A 19,110-nucleotide genomic window follows, 5' to 3' on the forward strand; every position below is an offset into this window, starting at 1 on the left:
GAAGAAATCCACGCCCTTCCGCGCCTCCAGCGCTCGATTGTCGGTCCGGTCCGGCGATGCGGCCTACTCGCCGGCAGAAGCCTTGGACACCCTCTTGGACCTGTAGAGCTTGCCTGACATCCCTGCAGACCTCCCACAGCCCCCTTTGCGGGACGGTGACCTCCCACAGCCCCCCTTGCGGGACGCAGACCTCCCACAGCCCCCCTTGCGGGATGCAGACCTTCTGGCCAGGTTTAAGATCATGCTGCAGCAGGAGCTTCACACTGCCACCTCCAGACTAGCGACTCATCTCACCAAGGAAATTCGGGGATTCGGCTACAGTGATTGAAAATCATGAACAGGACCTTTCAGATCTGAGAAGAGAGCTTGACGTGGTTCTCTTGCGTCTAGAAGATTTTGAGAATAGATCTCGTTGGGGTAATCTTCGCCTGTGTGGCCTGCCCGAAGCCATGGTTGACCTCACGTCCACTGCTACTGCGCTTTTTCAAGAGTTGGATCCGGCGATACCGATTGACCGTCTGGAGTTCGTTCGTATTCATCGGGCCCTGGGTCCGAGGAGGTCTGAGGGTCCTCCCAGGGACATCATAATTAAATTCACCTATTACCGTACGAAAGAATCACTCCTTAGCTCTGCGCAAGACAAGCAGGATCTTCGCTTTCAAGGTTATCCGTACCAGCTGTTTGCGGATCTGGCACCATCCACCATACAGAAACGTCGTCAGATGAAACCCTTCACGTCAGTCCTCTTGAACCGTCACATCAAGTACCAATGGGGCTTTCCATTTAGGCTTACGTTTGCGTACCAAGGTCGAAGCCACGTTGTCGACAATCTGGAAGAGGCCAAGTCGACCCTTGAGGCGCTACACCTTCTGCCTTCACGGGTTACCTCTGACAGCCCGGTGCCACCCCCCCGGTTCACACCCTCCTTCATCTCAGCTGGGGTGTATATGGAAAAAAGTTGGCAGCCGTAAACGCTCCCTCCCTAGTACCCCTCCATTGTCCAGATCCTCCTGCTCCGATCCAGGTTGAGTACGGTTGGATGGGTAAACTTTTTCAATTTTCAGATTGCTTAATCCACTGCCATGACTCTCCGCGTTTCTGATGGGGCGGAGACCTTGACTGGCCCTTGTTGTGCCTTTTTATATATAGCAAGGGTCTACCTGGCTCGTGGTCCTATGCCTTATATGGTTGGTGCTGGCTTCCGATCTATTGGGGCCGTGACCCAGGAATGCCTCATTTCTATTATGCTGTCTGTGTACCTATTTACATTTTCTTTATATATTATGGTGTCATGTTATGCATTTCTTAAGGTAATGTACTTGACGTTGTCTTTTTGCCTGTTATGTCCCGCCCCCCCCCCTTTTTTTTTTCCTCCCTTCCCTTCCCCTTTTTTTCCTCCTTTTCCTTCCCCTCCCCCCTTTCTTCCCCTCCCCATGAAGGTTCTTTTTGTATTATGTTGTATATGATGCACCCATGTGCGTGGTGGTAGACCTACCCTCTATGTGTGTCCTTGCGGTTGGGACACAATTTCCACTGACTGTGGTTTCGTTACACTCCCTTAGAGTGTACATTTTCTTCTTCTGTCTCTTGTTTCTGTCTGTGTTTTTTTCTCCTTTCTCACAGATCTGGCGTAGCCCAGGGTAAGGTTGCATTTGAGGATTGGACCATTATTCCTAGCGTATTTTGGCAGCTGAATTCCCTTGACTCAGTATGGCTTTAAAACCTTTGAAGATTTTTTCTCAAAATATCCGACCAAGCATTCTAAAGTGTTCCATCATCTTAAGACCCAAGACTTGGACGTAGTCTGTTTGCAGGAGACAAGGTTTTCTCAATCCTCTGCACCGCACTACCTCTCTCACCATTATCCAACCTTTTTCTCTGCTTCGGCCCTTGAGAAGCATAGGGGCGTGGTGATTGCTTTTAGACACAATCTATTGTTTACTTGCAACCTGGAAATAGCTGATCCCACCGGCAGGTATTTGTTTCTCTGGGGTACCCTTTGGGACCAAGAGGTGACCCTGGTGGGTTATTACGTGCCAAATAGATTTCAACACAAATTTTTTTTCTCACTTGCTGAAGGTGATTTCGCACCACCAACATGGTATTCTCTTATTGCTGGGCGATTCGAATGTTGCTCTTAATTCCTCTGTCGATCGCCGTTACCCGACGGGAGGGACCCCTAGCCACGACCTTTCTCAGGAATCTAAATTGCGTGATACGCTGCAAGCTTATGGTTTGGTGGATGTCTGGCAGGAAATGCATCCTACGTCACAGGAATACACTTTTTATTCGGCCCCACACCTGAGCTTTTGTAGAATAGATCACGTTTTCATTTCCTTACAACATTTATCTTTAATTCAATAGATTGTCATTTCGACCTCACCCTGGTCTGATCATGACCCATTGGTTTTTTCACTGTGTCTTTCTAGTATGGCTTGTCCCTCTTTTCTGTGGAGACTCAATGAATCCCTGCCCACCACTCAGGCTTCTTGCTCCCAGGTTCTTTTGCACATTCAATCCTATTTTATGGACAATGTGGGTTCTGTATCCTCGGCCGTCTCTCTGTGGGAGGCTCACAAAGCCACCATTAGGAGTCACTTGATTCAGATTGCCTCGTCCAGGAAACGGCCAGAGAGAAGAGGATGTTGGAATTGACCTCGCGATTGGCTGTGGTAGACGCTACTTGGAAAGCCTGCCCGACTACGGCCAATAGGAAAGCTTGAGATGTGGTGGCTGCTGAACTTGATCTTCTTTCCACTACACGAGCTGACATAGCCGGACATAGGTTTTATATATGCGCCAATAAACAGGGGCCAATGTTGGCCAAGAAACGTAATTTGCTAGGTTGCACGCATAAACCTGTTCAACTCCGAATGAGGGGCAGTGGCCTTACCTCGGACCCTGTGAAGATTACACATAGATTTGCAGATTTTTTTGTCCTCTACCAAAAACCGAACACTTTTGTCGCTGAACATACTGACAGTTTTTTCGCTGAGCTGCACCTACCCTCTTTATGCGTTGCAGCCCGAGATGCCCTGAATGTGGATATCTCTGAATCTGAACTTTACCAAGCCATCATTCTTTGAAGGCCTCCAAGGCTCCAGGCCCAGATGGGTTTTCTGGGCTCTACTATAAAAAATTTGCCACTGTACTGGTTCCTCACTTGGCGGCCTTTTTCAATTATTTGAAGCAGGGTTCCCGGCTTTCTTTGGAGTCTCTTCAGGTGCATATTACTATGATCCCTAAGACGTCTGAAGATGTCTTTGAACCGCAAGCTTTCAGACCGATCTCGCTACTAAATGTGGACTTGAAGATTCTGGGAAAGGTTCTGAGCACCCGAATTAATAAGTATCTACTCTCACTTATTCATCGAGATCAGGTCAGCTTCGTTCTGGGGCGACAAGCTGCTGATAACATCCGTAAAGTCATCCATCTCATTCATATCTTACATCGCCGCAGGATACCGGGGTTTCTTTTATCCCTGGACATTTATAAAGCGTTCGATTCGCTTTTTTTGGAGTATTTGACATATATGCTGTCTAGATGGGGGTTTGGTGATGCATTTCTGGCTTGGAACTCAGCTTTATATTCGTCTCCCTCGGCCTCTGTTAAATATGCAGGGTTTTTTTCCTCATCATTCCCTATTTTCAGGGGCACGAGACAGGGATGCCCATTATCACCTGCTCTTTTTGTTCTCGCTCTTGAACCTCTATGTCAAGGTCCTACCTTTTTCCTGTGGTTATGTTACTTCATGTGCTGGTGTCCATCTTGGATTCTGCTGTGCATGATGGGAGCCCTTTTATGCCTTCAGGTTTCTGTGGTCCATCCTCCAGAGGGGTGTGGCTGATGACATATAAGCCTGTGGCCCGCACATGCTCTTTGCACTTGTGTCTTGTGTCTTTGTGTTGCTGTTACTCTGTTCTGACTCTCATGACTCTCCTGGTATCTGATTCGGCTTGTCTTGACTATTCTTTGTATTCTCCTTTGATCTGACCCTCTGTTGCTGAACCCGGCTCGTGACCTGTGATTCTCGTCTGCTGTCCTGTACTGTTCTGTCCTGTTGTTGTTGACCCCGGCTTGTCTGACTACTCTTTTGTCTCTTCCACCAGCTACACGCCATTGGCGGCGGCCATTACCGCAGCTGAGGTGTCTCGGGGGCCGCGACCTGGTTCCTGGCTGCGTCAAGTCCATCCCCACCATCAGGGGCCCTGGTGAAGGGCAGCCTGGGACTTAGACTCCGCGCCCTGAGGGACTTTGGTCTGTGGGTGGTGGTTGTCGTCAGCCAGTGCGTTACATTGTTAGGCCTGCCTGTCCGTTCCTCAGCTCCTGCCCTGACACTCTAGCTGCAGCCATTCGAAATCACCCGGATATTTCCGATGTCCTCTATGCCGGCACTCAATACAAGGCCAACTTTTATGCGGATGATGCTCTTTTGGTTTTAACCAATCCTCTCATCACTCTCCCCAATCTCAAGGTCATATTGGACCATTTTTTGACTATATCTGGCCTTCGCATCAATTTGTCTAAAACCACGGCATTGAATATTACGCTCCCTACCGATCTGGTTGAACGGTTGCAGACACAATTTCCTTACCGTTGGGCATCCCATTCCCTGGCTTATCTTGGCATTACACTTACTTCCTCCTACTCTGCCTTATTTTCGGCTAATTATTACCTCTTATTGCGCTCTGTTACTTCCCTGCTTCATTCTTGGCAGTTTCCTTCTTTATCATGGATTGACCGGATACATGCTGTCAAGATGACTATCTTGCCAAAGATCCTGTACTTTTTCCGCACTCTCCGTATTCAGGTCCCTGCGTCTTTTCTTCGTGTACTGCAAAGCCGGATTCTCCGTTTTATTTGGGCTCATAAATGTCCCGGAGTGCCTAGATCCACTCTGTATACTCATAGATTACAGGGAGGTTTGGGAGTTCCACGTTTCTAGATACTACTTGGTGGCTCAGATTTCCCAGTTGTCTATGCTTCATGCCACGACAGATATCCCGTTATGGGTACTCTTGGAATTACCCAACTGTGCTCCGCTTTCCTTAACTACATTGCTTTGGCTCCCACCTAAGTTGCACCCTCCAGATTTGAGCCCTATCATGCTTCACAGTTTATGAACCTGGGATTCTGTTAAATATTCAGGTAATTTGATATCATCGTTTCTACCTCTTTTGCCTAATAATGACGCATAATACTTTATTTCCACCAGACCTAAAATATCCCCCTTCTTTCTCTTGGTGGACCTCCCATGGTTTTGTTATTGTACATGATTTTCTGAGTGCTCGTACGTTTCCATCATAGGAGTCTCTTCGCGAATCAAGGGGGGTCCCGCCACGGGAATATTATCGGTATTTGCAATTGCGCCACTGGGTCCTATCCCTTCGTCGTACCTCTACATATCCTTACCACAAAACGCCCTTTGAACACGTCTGTCAGCATTCCCCAGGGTCCCCTGGTCTCATTTCTGTAATTTATGCCTCTCTTAACAGTAGGTCCTCCTCACCACCCCTGTCTTATGTCTCTCAATGGGAGCGAGATCTGGGTTTCTCGATTGCGGCAGAGGATTGGCATAGGGCCTGGGGGATGGTGGCGAAATGTTCATTCAATACAGTCACTCTTGAGGCAGCCTATTAAGTTCTACTACAGTGGTACTGGGTCCCGGCTCGGACTGCTCACTTTAATTCGGCTGGCGGAGATATGTGTTTCCGGAACTGTGGTCTACGTGGGGACATATTGCAAATTTGATGGTCATGCCCACGATTGAAGCAATTATGGCGAAGGATATAGTCCAATCCTGCCAATACAAAGTCATTCATAGGCCAGCCTTGAATTGGTCGTTGAGAAAGAATGCGTCATACAGCAGCAGCATCACGATCATGGGGATTTGCGAATTACAAAGCCTCAATGTCAGTGGTGACCAGAAGGGCTTCCTTAGAAATGCTAGAATCCTCAATGTTCTGCAAAAATTGAATAGTGCCCTTTACAAATGAAGGTAGTGATGATACATGAAGTTGTAAATATGAATCAATTACACGCCTCAATTTTATTTTATAATTGCTCTTATCAATTTCTGTTTAATCCTTTTGTAAGCTTTTATTATTATGGCAATGTCATTTACCTACTATCCATGTGTACATTATCATTTACTTCTATATGTCTATTTAGAAATTCCTCTGGTATCCATGATCCCTGAAGAAGATCAAAAAATGGAGTGATTGAAACGTGTTGGGGTAGTCTACCTTTCTTTGGGAGTTTTTTCATGTTGTGAAGGAAGTACCTTATAGTATTGTCAGAGACAATGTTCTCTAAAATATATATATATTTTACAAGTATGTTTATGGAATAAAGCATGTATCTTTTTTAAAGAAGTTTTTATGAGTATATGTACTATGGTCACTGCATTAAAGTCCCATATAGGAGGGCCCTTCATATATATTCGTATTGGGGACGCGCAGCTCGATACTCGACTTTTTGGTTAGGATGCTAAAATATAGTCTGTCATAGCAACCCACCTTTCCAGCACAGAACAAACCTTGGCAATATACAGGGATTAAGCCAGTATGTGAGGAAGATAGATTGGCGGCTGCATCACCACAAGTGCAGCCATTCACATTTAAATAGGCTGCCCTATGACAGACACCTCATAGTCCTAGGTGGACAAAGAGCATATGGAGTGTATGCACCACCTGCCAAATAGTAAAAACTGTGGCTGATGTGTGCACAGTTTTATAGATTAGCTATCATATGACTGTTGTGGGGAAGGAGTCCACACTTGTAAGTATGCTGCCATGGCGCTGTCGGCAAAAAAGTTTTAATTAAATGCTTGATAATACTGGTTAATTAATGCATTTGAAACATTGCTTTTCTCTTCCACAGCTGGCGAGAAGCTCAGTGGAATTCATCAGCAGCCAAGTAACACACAAGAAATGAAGGACAATGTGGAAAAAGTACTACAATTTATGGCTTCTAAAAAGATCAGGATGCATCAAACAACAGCAAAAGGTAGGTGTAGTAGTGTAAAGTTTAGTCCAGCATTTGTTATGGCTGGACATTAAGTTATATCACTTTTTAGATGGAAAAAACCTACATGGTACTATGAAAATTGGGTACCCTGCCTTTTACTCTTGCTATGGCCAAACTGTTACTGAGAATTGTATGTGAATGTTTTCATTTATCCAGGTCTTGGTATAGCTAATAATATGCACATTCATCTGGACTTGTTCTGTAGTTATTGATTTTTGCAATCCATTCAAGTTGCTTCTTTGGTCCTTTTGAGTGTCAGAAACATGCTTCAGGATTTATAGTCACCCCGGTAACTCAGTCACCTTAATCCATTCACCTTGATTGTCTAAGACAAAAAAGGAAGGTGTGAAATTTGTGACACCACCCTTTTCTAATTACATAATCCAGTAACCTTCATGCAATAAAGTTTGGGTCATGTGTTAATCATTTGAGCTATATTGCTGTGGCAGAGATGTTAAGACAGCCTTATGTGTGGTTGACAGATAGGGGTTTATTTACTAAAGCTGGAGAGTCCAAAATCAGACTCCCTTCTGCATAGAAACCAATCAGCTTCCAGGTTTCATTGCCAAAGCTTCATTGAACAAGCTGAGGTTAGAAGCTGATTGGTTTCTATGCAGAAGGGAGTCTGATTTTGGACTCTCCAGCTTTAGTAAATAAACCCCATAGTGTCAAAGGTCCCCACCCCTCTTTCGGGACAGTTGTTCCAGTTTAACATACTGTAGATGTAGACTTTTTCGTGCCTCTTTCAAATAATTTGTATTTTGTGTCCAAAATGCGCACCTCATTGTCCTTACCATGTAGGAAGAGTCCTAACCTGCAGAGGCTTCTCTCCTATGCTGACCCATCCATTTTGTCTTCCCAGGATTTTTTCTTCCCTCACTACACTGAGCTGCATATACCAGGTTATATCACATGTGTTTGGGTTTTTGCAAGCAAGCAAAATTACCGTATTTAAGGTTAGCAGGAGTTAACAGTGTGTCTACTATAAATGTGGAATGTGTTCCTATACCTTCTAGATCAGGCTTTCTCATCTTTTTTTTTAACATGGAGAAACTCTTTAAAAACTTTCCTGGTGCCTTCATGGCAGCATACACATAATTGGCTGCTCCACCAATATCTAACCCACAGGACTAATACAACTCTATAAAAGAAAGCAAAGCCCCTAACCCCCGACCCATTCTCTTTTCCTCATATCCCACAGGATCATGGTTTCACCAGCCCTTGCCTCACCCTTATGGTGCCTCTATTCAGGCTCACTCTCCTGATATAAGGTCCCTCTAGGCAACTAAACCTGCTAATGAGTGGGGGAGCTCATTTTTTTGTGGATCTCTTTTGGGTTATAGATGGAAGGACTCTCCATTTGGTTCATAAGGCGGTGCTGTGGCTCCCTTTTTTCCTTTTTTTTTTGTGTCTGTCCCTCAGTGTGTGTTGTTGTCTCCTTTTGAGGCAGCCATAGAGTAATCATCTTTTTCTGGAAGCAGGAATCTTATGCAGCTGGGTTCAGGCGCTTGATTACCTCAGGCTGTGATTTCTGCCTTCTTTCCTATTTAAGCTACTGTTTTGCTGGATGGTTCTGGCTTTGCTGCCTCTGCTGACATCTGTGGTGCCAGAGCTCACTGCTTTCCCAGTGCTACTGCAGATTGTTCCAGTCATTGATCTTTCGGCAGGGGTTACTATCCCAGTGGAGAAGAAAGTCCCTATCACAGCAAATAGTCATTACTCTGAAAATTAAGTCTAGCCTGTGGTGATGGACAAGGTCCCAAAACCACTGCCATCTTGGTACCATCTCCTGGGCCATTCATACATCCGAAGCAAGTTGGTTAGATTGGGGTTCCCATTGCAGGGAAGATGGCAGTTCGACACTAGAAACGTGGTGTCCAACGTTCTAGAGCTGAGAGCAGCCTGGATGGCCATATATCATTAAGCTCCCTCTCTCGGGAAGATTTCTTCTGTTTCATATGGACAACAGGGCTGCTGAGGCCTATGACCAAAATCAGGGCGGTACACACAGCAGGTCCCTAATGGAAGGGGTAGCTAGCTCTGATTCTTACATGGGCAAAGAAGAACCTGATAAATCTCAGAGTGACCTACATCCCAGCCTTTCAGAATCACCAAGCAGATTTACTGTCCATGAATATAATCAACGAGGGGTCACTGAACCAGAGAGTGTTTCATTGGATCTGTCAGCAATGGGATCACCCCTAGATAGACCTTTTCACCTTGCCTCTGAACACCAAAACTCCTGTCATTTTCATGCCAGAGGTCAGCGGGGATTGATGCGCTAGCTCAGCCGTGGAAGTTCCATTTGGCTTATGCCTTTCCCCCACTCCCACTAATCTTATGTTTTCTATGTTTTCTCCAATGGCTCATCAGGGAGAGAGTGATGGTAATAGCAGTAATTCCTTATTGGCCATGGAGACCATGGTTCACCCTATTGTCCTAGATTGTAAGCTCGAAAGAGCAGGGCCCTCGATCCCCTCATGTTTTGCATTGTATTGTATTGTTATTGTTCTGTCCCCCATTGTAATGTACAGCGCTGAGCGAACTATTGGCGCTTTATAAATACTGTATAATAATAATAATAATAATAATAATTGTCACATCTGTCACTCTGCAAATCTCTCCCTCTCCTGAGAGTTCTAAACCTTCTTACGCAAGGGGACTTAGTCCATAGGCATCCAGAGACATTGAATTTGAGGGCCTGGAAGTTGAGCAGAGGAGACTGGAAGGAGTAGGGTGTTCCAGCCAAGTTATAAAAACTCTGCTTTAAGCAAGGAAAACTTCCACAAATTACACCTATTACAGGATTTGGCAGAAATTCCTTGTGTTTGCACATAGGAACCATTTTGACCCACTTAGACCGAAAGTTCAGAATATTCTACAATTTCTCCAAGCAGACCTAGACTTGGCATTATAAAACACAGCGCTACAGACAAATAGTACACAAATCACTCTGTGCCCACTTATTAAAATATATAAATAAATATAGTGCTACCAATGTCCAACTATTCATGCGTCAGCCAAATGAAATCGCATACAGAACAGTCCCCATATAAATATCCACCATGTGATGTGTAAACACTCAATAATGTAGCCTCCAAACTGAAATCCTCTCTGTGCCAGAAATGGGGCATCAGATCCCCTCTCCAGCTTTCCGGGATCAGTCGCACTCACACCAGTAAAGATTCACCGATTAGAGCAACAAAATTGCACTACCTCCGGTATTGCACCTCACCCAAGGCCGTTTTGTGAATGTTTACATGTTATGTGCAATTAAACCATGGCAACATCTAATGTTTGTGTAGTATTATGTTCAGCAGACTGTGTTCTTCTATTGTTGTGACTTAGATGACGTTCAGAGTACATTTTATGCCCAATTCGTGCAAAACTCCACGTAATCCCAAGGGGTTCACATACTTTTTCTTGCAACTGTATGTAGCACATCAGTACAGTGGCCGAATGTCACTTCCAGTTCCGGCCTCATTTTGTTGTAGTACAGAAACACATAAGGTTACTTCCGGTTCCAGCGCCATTTTAGTGTAGGGCACTTCTGGTCCAGCGCCATTTTCCTGTAATCCATAGGATCATATACAGGAACGACAACACATTGTTAGTACTAGTAAAAAAACCTCATACAAAGAGGATTTTTAAAAATTATAAATGTCATTGCCAATATTCATGGGGGGTCACATTTACAATATGAGATATAAAACACAACAAAAAAGATTACCGTTTTTTCCGGCGTATAAGACGACTTTTCAACCCCTGAAAATCTTCTGAAAAGTCGGGGGTCGTCTTATACGCCGGTGCGAGCCGGGTCAGGGCGGCACTTTTTCGAGGGGCGGCGCGGCGCCGCCCCCCCTCCTCCTCCGACAGACACTAAGTACAGGGGTGGGCAGAGGGGCTGCTGTACCTTACCTGGCTCCGGTCCCACGACGATCCGGTCCAGGAAGCGCGGCTGCTCCTTCTTTCAGTTCGGCGGCTCGATGGTCACGCGGCCGCTCGGCTCCGCCTCCTCATCGGTGATTGGGCGCCAGCACTGGAAAGGCACACAGGCGACCAATCACCGGCGAGGAGGCGGAGCCGAGCGGCCCCGCGAAAATCGAGCGGCCGAACTGGAAGAAGGAGCAGCTGCTCCTCTCCCCCACTGACACCAACGATGAGGCACTATTCCTCCCCCACTGACACCAACGATGAGGCACTGTTCCTCCCCCACTGACACCAACGATGAGGCACTATTCTCCCCACTGATACCAACGATGGGGCACTATTCCTCCCCCACTGACACCAATGACGGGGCACTATTCCTCCCACTGACACCAATGACGGGGCACTATTCCTCCCACTGACACCAATGACGGGGCACTATTCCTCCCACTGACACCAATGACGGGGCACTATTCCTCCCACTGACACCAATGACGGGGCACTATTCCTCCCACTGACACCAATGACGGGGCACTATTCCTCCCACTGACACCAATGACGGGGCACTATTCCTCCCACTGACACCAATGACGGGGCACTATTCCTCCCACTGACACCAATGACGGGGCACTATTCCTCCCACTGACACCAATGACGGGGCACTATTCTCCCCACTGACACCAATGATGGGGCACTATTCTCCCCACTGACACCAATGATGGGGCACTATTCCTCCCCCACTGACACCAATGATGGGGCACTATTCCTCCCACTGATACCAACGATGGGGCACTATTCCCCCCACTGATACCAACGATGGGGCACTATTCCTCCCACTGACACCAACGATGGGGCACAATTCCTCCCACTGACACCAACGATGGGGCGCTATTCCTCCCACTGACACCAACGATGGGGTGCTATTCCTCCCACTGACACAAATGATGGGGTGCTATTCCTCCCACTGATACCAATGATGGGGCGCTATTCCTCCCACTGATACCAATGATGGGCCGCTTTTCCTCCCACTGACACCAATGATGGAGCACTATTCCTCCCACTGACACCAATGATGGGACACTATTCCTCCCACTGACACCAATGATGGGGCACGATTCTTCCCACTGACACCAATGATGGGGCACTATTCCTCCCACTGACTAATGATGGGGCACTATTCCTCCCACTGACTAATGATGGGGCACTATTCCTCCCACTGACTAATGATGGGGCACTATTCCTCCCACTGACTAATGATGGGGCACTATTCCTCACACACTGACACTAATGATGGGGCACCATCATTGGTGTCAGTGGGAGGAATAGTGTCCCATCATTGGTGTCAGTGGATGAAATAGTGCCTCATCATTGGTGTCAGTGGGAGGAATAGCACCCCATCATTGGAATACCATACTGAAATAGCATACCATATTGAAATCAAATCTGATGTTTTTTCATTTTTATTTGGTGTGCGTTGGAAGAGGGGTAGTCTTATACGGCGAGTATACCTCAAACCCTATATTTTAGCAGGAAAAGTAGGGGGTCGTCTTATACGCCCAGTCGTCTTATACGCCGGAAAATACGGTACTACATAACAAATATATTATATATAAAAATAAAAAAATATGTATGTATCTATAAAGAGAGAGAGAGAGATGTATACAAGTCTATCGAAAACAAAAAAAAGAAATAAGTATTTAAAAAATATATATATACTGTATAAAAAGTAAATATAACATGAAAAATATCCTAACTAGATGAGATGTTAGTCAGTGAGAAATTTAGCTGGTATCTACAATATGTCCCAATCTATATTCAATCTGAAGGGGGCATATGACTTTAATTCATATAGCCACTTCATCTCTAGTTTGGATACCTCACGTGTGTGGTGGCATCCTCTCCAGTGAGGTTGTAATTTGTCTATAGCCATAAACTTAAGACCTCTAGGGTCCCTATTATGAAATTGACTAAAATGGGTAGATAAACCCATTATATGTTTTTTATAAACCTTTTTCAATGTTATACACATGCTTTCTAAGTCGATCTCTCAACCTACGTATCGTCCTCCCCCATACTGCTTGTTGCTCGGACATTCCAATAGTTAAACTACCGTATTTTTCGCTCCATAAGACGCACTTTTTTTATCTTATGGAGCGAATATAAAGTGTCCGGTCCGGTATTTCTGCCGCCACCATGTCAGAATACCGGGCCAGCCGCTCAGCTCTTCTCTCCTGCAGGGCCTTACCTGTTCCTCGCTCCAGCGCTGTACAGTCTTCCCGTGCTGGCTTCTGTGACAGCCGGGTGCCCACTGCGCATGCGTGAGAAGCGCTCCGCTTTGTGAATGGTCCGGTGTCGTCTGGGACACATGACAGGTCCCAGAAGGCGCCGGGCCATTCACAAAGCTCAGCGCTTCTCGCGCATGCGCAGTGGGCACCCGGCTGTCATAGAAGCCGGCGCGGGAAGAAGAGGGAAGGACAACTCCACGAAAGTGGGAGCGGGTACCTGTCAAATTCAGGTACCCGCTCCTCCTCCCTCCCCAAAGGTCCACAGTCTCTGGTAATCTCCTTTACTGTCTGCAGTCTCTGGTCATCCCCTGCACTGTCTGCAGTCTCTGGTCATCTGTACTGTGTCCACAGTCTCTGGTCATCTCCTGTAATATGTCCGCAGTCTCTAGTCATCTCCTGTACTATGACAGCAGTCTCTGGTCATCTACTGTGTCCGCAGTCTCTGGTCATCTCCTGTACTGTGTCCGCAGTCTCTGGTCCTCTCCTGTACTGTGTCCGCAGTCTCTGGTCATCTCCTGTACTGTGTCCGCAGTCTCTGGTCATCTCCTGTACTGTGTCCGCAGTCTCTGGTCATCTCCTGTACAGTGTCCGCAGTCTCTGGTCATTCCATGTAGTATGTCTGCAGTCTCTGGTCATCTCCTGTACTATGTCCGCAGTCTCTGGTCATCTCCTGTACTATGTCCGCAGTCTCTGGTCATCTCCTATACTATGTCCGCAGTCTCTGATCATCTCCTGTACTGTGTCCGCAGTCTCTGGTCATCTCCTGTACTGTGTCCGCAGTCTCTGGTTATCCCCTGTACTGTGTCCGCAGTCTCTGGTCATTTCCTGTACTCTGTCCGCAGTCTCTGGTCATCTCCTGTACTGTGTCCGCAGTCTCTGGTCATCTCCTGTACTGTGTCCGCAGTCTCTGGTCATCTCCTGTACTGTGTCCGCAGTCTCTGGTCATCTCCTGTACAGTGTCCGCAGTCTCTGGTCATTCCATGTAGTATGTCTGCAGTCTCTGGTCATCTCCTGTACTATGTCCGCAGTCTCTGGTCATCTCCTGTACTATGTCCGCAGTCTCTGGTCATCTCCTGTACTATGTCCGCAGTCTCTGATCATCTCCTGTACTGTGTCCGCAGTCTCTGGTCATCTCCTGTACTGTGTCCGCAGTCTCTGGTTATCCCCTGTACTGTGTCCGCAGTCTCTGGTCATTTCCTGTACTCTGTCCGCAGTCTCTGGTCATCTCCTGTACTGTGTCCGCAGTCTCTGGTCATCTCCTGTACTGTGTCCGCAGTCTCTGGTTATCCCCTGTACTGTGTCCGCAGTCTCTGGTCATTTCCTGTACTCTGTCTGCAGTCCACTGGTTCAGAATATTTTTTTTCTTGTTTTTCGCCTCTAAAACCTAGGTGCGTCTTATGGTCAGGTGCGTCTTATGGAGCGAAAAATACGGTATATACTTGGAAACACAAGTGATAAGTTGATCTATATGGTATTGTCTATTTGTAACCATAGAGGAAACGTTAGTAATTTTCTTCTTCCTTTTATTGTTTACTGTGCATATCATGCACCTGTTACATGGATAAAAACCTTTCAAATGTTTAAAGAAAGAGGGATTAGGTTTAGGAGGAGTTACTATATTAGGGGCCATATGGTCGCTCAAATTAGGAGCTCGTCTGAAAACAATCTCAGGTTCATCTGGCAAGATGTCTCTAAGTATGAAGCCCGCCTCACCACCTGCCCCCTCGACCCTGTCCCCTCACAACTCCTACGACCTCCCTCCTCCTCCATCCTACGCTGCCTCACCCACATCTTTAATCTCTCCCTCTCTTCCGGCGCATTCCCCTCCCCTCTGAAGCACGCGCACATCACTCCCATACTCATAAAACCCTCCCTAGACCCCACTGACCCGAACAACCTTAGACCCACTGTAAGGGACCGCCTGGCGACACCACTAGCACTCCACTAATCAGGCGTCCCCAGCGCACGGAGTCTAAGTCCCAGAGTACTTGTTCACCAGAGCCCCTGATGGTGGGGATGGACTTGGAGTACCCCGGGACCAGGTCGTGCATACTGAGGACACCCGTCAGTGGTAGGGGTGGTCGCCAGGGGCTCCCACGGGAGAGAGCCTGATATGAGGAGGTCTGGGAACCCCGCTGGGAGGAATGGATGGATGGATGGCGGAGCAAGTGCAGAGTCAGGCAAGCCGGGTCGGTAACGGGGAGGACAGCACGGTACAAGGCAGCGGGCAGAGAATAGTCGGGTCACACGCCAGGTCAACAACAGTAGGTCAGATCCAATAGGGGACATACGGAAGAGAGGTCAGGCAAAGCAAGGGTCTGGGCAGGAGAATTCAGCAGTGGTCAGGTACAATCCGGGTCAGCAACTTACAGGTACAGGTACAGGTTCAGATTCAGGATACAGGATACAGGGCAAGGACAAGACCAGAAGGCACTGAATGACAGCTCAGGGCCGTTTAAATATCGCGCCCTGCGCTGCCATTGGTGCCCAGCGGGCGGCCGCGGCTCCTACTGCGCATGCGCGAACTCACGCGCCGCGGCCGGACCTAGAGCCCGCGTCCCTGCACAGGGCGGCATACTGCGCCTGCGCCGGGACCATCGCGGCGGGGATCGAGGGGATCCCTGACATTGCCCCCCCCCTACGGGCAACCTCCGGATGCCCACCCGATCTCTCCACCACGGGTGGTCATGAAGAAACCGCCGGACAAGTCTGGGTGCATGGACATTATGGGCTGGTTCCCAAGAATTGTCCTCGGGGCCATAGCCCTTCCATTTTATAAGAAATTGGGTCTGGCCCCCCCTTCTTCGGCACTTCAGGATCGTTTCCACCTCATATTCTTCTTGTCCCTCCACCGTTATGGCCTCCGGAGGTCTGGATTCTCGTTCTGGGAAGGCATCCGGGATCACAGGTTTAAGTAAGGACACGTGGAAAACAGGATGAATTTTGAATGTTTCAGGGAGGGTAAGTTCATATGTTACCTCGTTGATCATTCGCTTCACACAAAAAGGCCCCACGAATTTAGGTCCCAATTTCTTTGAGGGACAAAGCATTCTCAAGTTGGTTGTTGCCAACCATACCTTATCCCCAGGCTTCAGCAACAGATTCCCTCTTCGCTTCTTGTTATATGCATTCTTGTTATCCTCCTGGGCCCGAGCGATGGCTTCCTGTAGCACTTTGTTGTTCGAGGAGAAGAAGTTTACTGCGTCTTGCGTTGCCGGAACTGGGCATTCAGAGACCAAATCAGGAAGAAAGACAGGGTGAAATCCGTAGTTAGAGAAGAACGGAGATTGCCCTGTCGCTGAATGGCTTGCGTTGCTATATGCAAATTCCGCTAAAGGTAACAGTGGTAACCAATTATCCTGAAGGAAGGATGTGTAGCAACGCAAGTATTGTTCTAGGGTCTGGTTGGTCCTCTCGGTCTGTCCGTTGGTCTGAGGGTGGAAAGCAGAGGAGAGGGACAACTTGATATCCAGGGCCTTGCACAGGGCCCTCCAAAATCTAGATGTAAATTGGACCCCACGATCCGAGACAATGTCCTCCGGGATTCCATGTAATCTTACGATTTCCTGGATGAATATTCGCGCAGTCTCGGATGCAGACGGAGTCTTCCTTAATGGTACAAAGTGAGCCATTTTCGATAATCGATCGATGACCACGAAGATCGCGGTGTGTTCTTGGGATGGTGGGAGCTCGACTATAAAGTCCATTGCGATCCCTTGCCACGGTCGTTCAGGAATCGGCAAGGGACGCAGCAGTCCCCAAGCCTTGTTCCTCGATGGCTTGTTTTTCTGGCAGATGGTACAGGATCTTACATAGAGTTTACAATCCTTGGCCATACTTGGCCACCAAAAAGAGCGTTGGAGAAGCTCCAGGGTCTTGGCTGGGCCAAAGTGTCCCGCCATCGGGTTGTCATGGCAATGTCCCAGGACAAGGGTCCGGACCTCTTCAGGGACCATGACCAACCCATCCTTCCATAGGAGTCCCCCCTTGTTCTGGAGGGACACACCAACTGGGACTGACGCGGCCATGGATGCCTCCAATAGCTTGGACCGAAGGTCCGTCTGGAGCGCCAAGAAATTTCCTGCAGACAGAATCATATCAGGTACCGGATCTTCTTTGGAGTCTTCAAACATGCGAGAGAGTGCATCAGGTTTCGTATTTTTAGATCCGGGCCTATACGTGATGTGAAAAATGAACCTGGAGAAGAACAATGCCCATCTTGCCTGCCGTGGGCGTAAGCGTTTGGCGGTCCTCAGGTACTCGAGATTCTTGTGATCTGTGAAGATCAAGATGGGGTGTGAGGCACCTTCTAGCAGGTACCTCCATTCTTCGAGAGCTGTTTTGATGGCCTTCTGGTACTGTAAGGGACCGCCTGGCGACACCACTAGCACTCCACTAATCAGGCGTCCCCAGCGCACGGAGTCTAAGTCCCAGGGTACTTGTTCACCAGAGCCCCTGATGGTGGGGATGGACTTGGAGTACCCCGGGACCAGGTCGTGCTTACTGAGGACACCCGTCAGTGGTAGGGGTGGTCGCCAGGGGCTCCCACGGGAGAGAGCCTGATATGAGGAGGTCTGGGAACCCCGCTGGGAGGAATGGATGGATGGATGGATGGCGGAGCAAGTGCAGAGTCAGGCAAGCCGGGTCGGTAACGGGGAGGACAGCACGGTACAAGGCAGCGGGCAGAGAATAGTCGGGTCACACGCCAGGTCAACAACAGTAGGTCAGATCCAATAGGGGACATACGGAAGAGAGGTCAGGCAAAGCAAGGGTCTGGGCAGGAGAATTCAGCAGTGGTCAGGTACAATTCGGGTCAGCAACTTACAGGTACAGGTTCAGATTCAGGATACAGGATACAGGGCAAGGACAAGACCAGAAGGCACTGAATGACAGCTCAGGGCCGTTTAAATATCGCGCCCTGCGCTGCCATTGGTGCCCAGCGGGCGGCCGCGGCTCCTACTGCGCATGCGCGAACTCACGCGCCGCGGCCGGCCCGGACCTAGAGCCCGCGTCCCTGCACAGGGCGGCATACTGCGCCTGCGCCGGGACCATCGCGGCGGGGATCGAGGGGATCCCTGACACCCACCTCCCTACTGCCATTTACATCCAGACTCCTCGAGCCCTTAGTTTACAATCGCCTAAGCTCCCACCTCAACGACAACAACCTCCTCGATCCCCTACAGTCTCGCTTCTGTCCCCTACACTCCATCGAAACTGCCTTACTCAAACTCTCCAACGACCTTCTAACTGCCAAAGCTAATGGCCACTATTCATTGCTCCTACTCCTCGACCTCTCTGCGGCTTTTGACACAGTTGACCAACCCCTCCTCTTCAAGAAACTACACTCCCTTGGCCTCAGAGTTTCCGCTCTCTCCTGGCTCTCGTCCTACCTATCACAACGCTCCTTCAGCGTTACCTATAACGCTACCACCTCCCCCTCACTCCCCTTCTCTGTTGGGGTCCCTCAAGGCTGTGTCCTCGGGCCCCTTCTCTTCTCCATATACACCTCCTCTCTTTGCCAACTCATACACTCTCACGGCTTCAACTACCACCTCTATGCCGACAACGCGCAACTCTATCTCTCGACCACTTGCCTCACCCCCTCAGTGTCCGCCCGAATCACAAGCCTACTGAATGACATATCAGATTGGATGTCGCTCCACTTCCTTAAACTGAACCTCTCCAAAACCGAGCTCCTAGTCTTCCCCCCAGCCTGCACACCACCCCCCGCTGACTTCTCCATCACGTCCAACAATGCCACCATCAGGCCCGCCCCGCAAGCCAGAGTACTAGGTGTCATTCTAGACTCCAATCTATCCTTCTTTCCCCAAGTCCATTCACTAACAAACTCATGCAGACTCCACCTCCG

The 19,110-nt window shown here is 48.4% G+C and overlaps 1 protein-coding gene across 3 annotated transcripts in view; it reads left to right on the top strand.

The window, feature by feature from the left end:
• Positions 1-19,110, top strand: part of DIXDC1 (DIX domain containing 1) — a 307,504-nt gene that overhangs the window by 127,526 nt on the left and 160,868 nt on the right. For all 3 annotated transcript variants that reach the window (XM_089670198.1, XM_089670197.1, XM_089670199.1), the window contains exon 3: positions 6,883-7,008. In XM_089670198.1, coding sequence (XP_089526324.1) covers positions 6,883-7,008 — 126 coding nt within the window. The remainder of the gene's footprint in view (positions 1-6,882; positions 7,009-19,110) is intronic.

Source organism: Staurois parvus, unplaced genomic scaffold, assembly GCF_062004578.1.
Source record: "Staurois parvus isolate SC_StPar_1 unplaced genomic scaffold, SC_StPar_1.0 ptg000087l, whole genome shotgun sequence".
In the NCBI taxonomy this organism is placed as follows: Eukaryota; Metazoa; Chordata; class Amphibia; order Anura; family Ranidae; genus Staurois; species Staurois parvus.